This window comes from Ranitomeya imitator, chromosome 8 (assembly GCF_032444005.1).
Source record: "Ranitomeya imitator isolate aRanImi1 chromosome 8, aRanImi1.pri, whole genome shotgun sequence".
Lineage (NCBI taxonomy): Eukaryota > Metazoa > Chordata > Amphibia > Anura > Dendrobatidae > Ranitomeya > Ranitomeya imitator.
The window spans coordinates 15,772,103-15,778,938 of NC_091289.1; the positions used below are offsets into that span (position 1 = coordinate 15,772,103).

The 6,836-nt window shown below is 40.2% G+C and overlaps 1 protein-coding gene across 1 annotated transcript in view; it reads left to right on the top strand.

The window, feature by feature from the left end:
- The window catches only part of LOC138648078 (IgGFc-binding protein-like), a 31,410-nt gene extending 25,579 nt beyond the window's left edge, over positions 1–5,831 (top strand). Inside the window, exons 4-6 of the mRNA XM_069737583.1 lie at positions 131–498; positions 4,399–4,655; positions 5,531–5,831. Coding sequence (XP_069593684.1) covers positions 131–498; positions 4,399–4,655; positions 5,531–5,691 — 786 coding nt within the window. The 3' untranslated portion in view covers positions 5,692–5,831. The remainder of the gene's footprint in view (positions 1–130; positions 499–4,398; positions 4,656–5,530) is intronic.
- Positions 5,832–6,836: the final 1,005 nt, after the last annotated feature.

Consider the following 6,836-nt stretch of genomic DNA (forward strand, 5'->3'; position numbering starts at 1 on the left):
GACGCTGATAAGGATCATGATCAATGAAATAAGTTTACATGAAGATCATCTAAATAACATTAGGAACATAAATTGTGACATTTTTTCCCATTTATTGATGATTATGGATAATTCACTATTTGTTTTTCAGTATGAGGATGAGAAAACGTTCTACACCAACACCATCTACGGGACCGTCCCTGACACAGACGTCCATCGTATCGAGATCCCAGTGAAGTGTGAAATGGAGAGTAATAAGTCTCTGGAACTGGTGATAAAACCTCAAGTGAAGAATGTGATCTGTAAAGGTTATTACAACGTGTCCATGAGACTCTACCAGAGCGAGGGCTTCACTGACCCCATCACCCTTTATCCTCATGAGGTGGATCTGCACAGCAACCTACATGTGGAGCTCGTGGTGGAGTCGGTGGATGAGGAGCTGCGGATATTCACAGAATCCCTCACTGCTTCCCCGTCATTAGAGGACACAAATCAGAGATACAACGTCATCCACCACGGGTGAGAACCTACATGTCTTATACTACAGGGTGATAACGTGTCCAACCAGCGGTAACAGATGTGCAGAACCATTGTGGAGCCTCAAAGCTCAGCCGTCTATTCTGTAGATCCAGATACTGTAGAGTTGTGGCATCACATATTGTGAATGGTGAATCCTGTGTTATCTACTGTATATAGAGGTGTTATCAGTCATTGTACAGGAGGGGGAGGCGAGCTGTGATATCACCTATTGTGAATGGTGGATCCTGTATTATCTACTGTATATAGAGGTGTTATCAGTCATTGTACAGGAGGGGGAGGCGAGCTGTGACATCACTTATTGTGAATGGTGGATCCTGTGTTATTTACTGTATATAGAGGTGTTATCAGTCATTGTACAGGAGGAGGAGGTGAGCTGTGACATCACCTATTGTGAATGGTGGATCCTGTGTTATCTACTGTATATAGAGATGTTATCAGTCATTGTACAGGAGGAGGAGGTGAGCTGTGACATCACCTATTGTGAATGGTGGATCCTGTGTTATCTACTGTATATAGAGGTGTTATCAGTCATTGTACAGGAGGGGGAGGCGAGCTGTGACATCACCTATTGTGAGTGGTGGATCCTGTGTTATCTACTGTATATAGAGGTGTTATCAGTCATTGTACAGGAGGGGGAGGCGAGCTGTGACATCACCTATTGTGAATGATGGATCCTGGATTATCTACTGTATATAGAGGGGTTATCAGTCATTATACAGGAGGGGGAGGTGAGCTGTGACATCACCTATTGTGAATGGTGGATCCTGTGTTATCTACTGTATATAGAGGTGTTATCAGTCATTGTACAGGAGGAGGAGGTGAGCTGTGACATCACCTATTGTGAATGGTGAATCCTGTGTTATCTACTGTATATAGAGGTGTTATCAGTCATTGTACAGGAGGGGGAGGCGAGCTGTGACATCACCTATTGTGAATGATGGATCCTGGATTATCTACTGTATATAGAGGGGTTATCAGTCATTATACAGGAGGGGGAGGTGAGCTGTGACATCACCTATTGTGAATGGTGGATCCTGTGTTATCTACTGTATATAGAGGTGTTATCAGTCATTGTACAGGAGGAGGAGGTGAGCTGTGACATCACCTATTGTGAATGGTGAATCCTGTGTTATCTACTGTATATAGAGGGGTTATCAGTCATTATACAGGAGGGGGAGGTGAGCTGTGACATCACCTATTGTGAATGGTGAATCCTGTGTTATCTACTGTATATAGAGGTGTTATCAGTCATTGTACAGGAGGGGGAGGCGAGCTGTGACATCACCTATTGTGAATGATGGATCCTGGATTATCTACTGTATATAGAGGGGTTATCAGTCATTATACAGGAGGGGGAGGTGAGCTGTGACATCACCTATTGTGAATGGTGGATCCTGTGTTATCTACTGTATATAGAGGGGTTATCAGTCATTATACAGGAGGGGGAGGTGAGCTGTGACATCACCTATTGTGAATGGTGGATCCTGTGTTATCTACTGTATATAGAGGGGTTATCAGTCATTGTACAGGAGGAGGAGGTGAGCTGTGACATCACCTATTGTGAATGATGGATCCTGGATTATCTACTGTATATAGAGGGGTTATCAGTCATTATACAGGAGGAGGTGAGCTGTGACATCACCTATCGTGAATGGTGGATCCTATGTTATCTCACACATATATAGAGGTCTTATCAGTTATTGTAATCCTGTCTGTAGTGATAATGAGACTGCTGGAAATTCATCTGTGCAGAACAGGAAGTGTGAATCCATAGATAAGCTTTGTGGCCAGTGTGAAAATTGGAAGATTTCCTATTATTATTATTAATACTACTAATACTAATAATACGATAATAATATATGGAAATAAAAAACTGTTTAAAAATATATTTAACATAAAAGCCTGATTTAATTGACATTTTTGGTGGCACATTCTCTTGAAGACAAGTCCTGTTTGTTGCCCTTTCAGTATTGGAAGGAGATTGTCACTTTATGAGACAGGAGTGAAGGAAAGAATGGTTGTAGATGACGAGGAAAAAGCTAACATATTAAACACCTTCTTCTCCACGGTATTCACGGTGGAAAATGAAATGCTAGGTGAAATCCCAAGAAACAATGAAAACCCTATATTAAGGGTCACCAATCTAACCCAAGAAGTGGTGCGAAACCGGCTAAATAAGATTAAAATAGATAAATCTCCGGGTCCGGATGGCATACACCCACGAGTACTAAGAGAACTAAGTAATGTAATAGATAAACCATTATTTCTTATTTTTAGTGACTCTATAGCGACAGGGTCTGTTCCGCAGGACTGGCGCATAGCAAATGTGGTGCCAATATTCAAAAAGGGCTCTAAAAGTGAACCTGGAAATTATAGGCCAGTAAGTCTAACCTCTATTGTTGGTAAAATATTTGAAGGGTTTCTGAGGGATGTTATTCTGGATTATCTCAATGAGAATAACTGTTTAACTCCATATCAGCATGGGTTTATGAGAAATCGCTCCTGTCAAACCAATCTAATCAGTTTTTATGAAGAGGTAAGCTATAGGCTGGACCACGGTGAGTCATTGGACGTGGTATATCTCGATTTTTCCAAAGCGTTTGATACCGTGCCGCACAAGAGGTTGGTACACAAAATGAGAATGCTTGGTCTGGGGGAAAATGTGTGTAAATGGGTTAGTAACTGGCTTAGTGATAGAAAGCAGAGGGTGGTTATAAATGGTGTAGTCTCTAACTGGGTCGCTGTGACCAGTGGGGTACCGCAGGGGTCAGTATTGGGACCTGTTCTCTTCAACATATTCATTAATGATCTGGTAGAAGGTTTACACAGTAAAATATCGATATTTGCAGATGATACAAAACTATGTAAAGCAGTTAATACAAGAGAAGATAGTATTCTGCTACAGATGGATCTGGATAAGTTGGAAACTTGGGCTGAAAGGTGGCAGATGAGGTTTAACAATGATAAATGTAAGGTTATACACATGGGAAGAGGGAATCAATATCACCATTACACACTGAACGGGAAACCACTGGGTAAATCTGACAGGGAGAAGGACTTGGGGATCCTAATTAATGATAAACTTACCTGGAGCAGCCAGTGCCAGGCAGCAGCTGCCAAGGCAAACAGGATCATGGGGTGCATTAAAAGAGGTCTGGATACACATGATGAGAGCATTATACTGCCTCTGTACAAATCCCTAGTTAGACCGCACATGGAGTACTGTGTCCAGTTTTGGGCACCGGTGCTCAGGAAGGATATAATGGAACTAGAGAGAGTACAAAGGAGGGCAACAAAATTAATAAAGGGGATGGGAGAACTACAATACCCAGATAGATTAGCGAAATTAGGATTATTTAGTCTAGAAAAAAGACGACTGAGGGGCGATCTAATAACCATGTATAAGTATATAAGGGGACAATACAAATATCTCGCTGAGGATCTGTTTATACCAAGGAAGGTGACGGGCACAAGGGGGCATTCTTTGCGTCTGGAGGAGAGAAGGTTTTTCCACCAACATAGAAGAGGATTCTTTACTGTTAGGGCAGTGAGAATCTGGAATTGCTTGCCTGAGGAGGTGGTGATGGCGAACTCAGTCGAGGGGTTCAAGAGAGGCCTGGATGTCTTCCTGGAGCAGAACAATATTGTATCATACAATTATTAGGTTCTGTAGAAGGACGTAGATCTGGGTATTTATTATGATGGAATATAGGCTGAACTGGATGGACAAATGTCTTTTTTCGGCCTTACTAACTATGTTACTATGTTACTATGAAGTGATGATCATTCTGTGCTTGTTCTTACTGTGCTGTGTGATCTTCTCAGAATGACGCCATGACCTCGGCTTATATTATACTAAAGTCTTTCTTCTGTCCTCAGATGCCGCCAAGACTCCACCTTACAGGATCACCCGGTGACAGACCGGCGCCGGCATCGCTTAACTTTCCATGTGGTTAAGTTTGAACATTTCCATGAAGTCTACCTGAGCGCCAATGTGATCATCTGTCACAACTCCACCTCCCCGAATCGCTGCACTCAGGGCTGTATCACCCCAAGACTGAGACGGGACGTCCGCACCTCGGGGGAAGAGCTGGACACCGCCAGATTATCTGAGGGCCCCATTGTGTTTAGGGCTAGTAAGTAGTCGCAGTACTTCTTTCCTTGATAATTAAGATAATAATATTAATCTCTTTCCAACGCAGCCATTGTTCTTTTGTGTTTCCTCCCTTTCTTTCAAGAGCCACAACTGACATGGCCGTATGAGGGCTTGTTTTTTTGCAAGTCGAGTTTGGAATGACATCAACAAGTTTTCAGCAATTGGAGCTTAGCTCCTATCGCTGCTGTTACAGGCAGAAGCTGTCTGTGTAACCCAGCCGTCACTTGCCAGGAAAGGTGCGAGCTCAGCTCCTACGTCTGCTCCATACACATGCACCTAACATGCACTTTGCATGTATGTCAAATGCCAAGAAGGGGTTAAAAAATACTAACATTCACAACATAGAGCAAAGAGTAATAACGATAGAATAAGAAAAAAAGTGAAATGTAGTCAATTTTGAAATTGATCAAATTTAGAAATATGCGCTAACTTTGGCTTCGAAATCCACCAGCCATAGGTTTAAAATTATCCTAACAGATACTGGAGAAAATACGCCATACGTTTTACAGTGTTAAAATAATACCGCCATATGGTACTCAGATAATAATATCATATTCACTTAATAAAAGAGGATCCATCCAATTAATACTGTCATAGTCTTCAACGTAATTATATGCTAAAGTGCACATGGGATAGTGATGGAAATGTATTGTCAACTCTTACAAAACAGTCAGTTCAGGTTTCTGAGTAATTTGGATCTGCATTACCAGTTCACGATTGCAATTATGGGCAATAATAGGTTTGGATTAGATTTGGGTTGTTAGTTCGCCAACAAAGAACCTTTGCTCTTCATACATATGTCAAAAATGTCCAACAATTCTTTTCATATTTATAGTATTTATTTCCCTTCCACAGAGGAGAAGACCAGACAAAGTCAAATCTATAACCTGACGTCAGTTTTGCTGGTTGTCTTGTGTGTGACAGTGATTTTGGCAGCGGTGGGTTTGGCGATACAGAGAGAATACTACAGAAGACAACAGAAAGCCCCGATACACAGCAGCACCAGCTGTTCCTGAAGAAATCATCTATTGTATTGGAAATACAATATTACATATAGATTCCATTAGGTCATATTTTCTTTTTATTGGTTAATGTTGTTTCCATTTTTTTTGCCTATTCTGGAGGACTGTAATACAATAAAGCTGTGTTATTATTAAAAATTAGGTGCAAACTGTGTCAAATTTGATGGATGAATGGTGGTTTCCACTCCAGCGTCGTGATAAATTAGAAAAGAGAAGGCTATCTATCTATCTATTTATCCATCTATCTAGAAGAAAAAAATGGAACAGCACCATAGAGATGCTTCTATATTATCTACAGTATAATCTATCTATTATCTATCTTTTATCTATTTATCTGATCTATCTATAATCTATCTATTATCTATCTATCATCAATTATCTATCTATCTATCTATTATCTACAGTAGCTATCTATTTATCATCTATTATCTATCTATTTATCTATTAACTATCTATCTATTAACAATCTATGTAGAAGAAAAAAATGGAACAGCACCATAGAGATGAATTCAAGGTGAAAGGCCCTCCAAACAATATTACCACACCATCTATCTCTCTAGAAAAAGAAAACAAAAAGCAGCACAAAAAAGATTGTACAATACCATACCAAACTGTGTAAATTAATCCCCCCCCCAAAAAAAAAATTGAAGGCTGCACATCATAAGTAGAAAATCACGTGCATAGAAAATCACGTGCAGTTTATCTATCTATCTATCTATCTATCTATCTATCTATCTATCTATCTATCTATCTATCTATCTATCTATCTATCTATCTATTATCTATCTATCTATTATCTATCTATCTATCTAAAAAGAAGAAAAAATAAGGCAGCACTCCTTTTCTTCAAGTGAAAATCTGTGTTTTAATTCAGACCCACATGGCAGGCGACGTTTCGGCTCTGGATAAGAAGAAAGGCTCATCCAGAGCCGAAACGTCGCCTTCCATGTGGGCCTGAATTAAAACACAGATTTTCACGTGAAGAAAAGGAGTGCTGCCTTATTTTTTCTTCTTTTTCGATTTATGCATAGTAGTTGGATTGCAATTAAAGCCTGTGCACCCGAAAGGCATTTATAGTGTGCAGTTTCTATCTATCTATCTATCTATCTATCTATCTATCTATCTATCTATCTATCTAT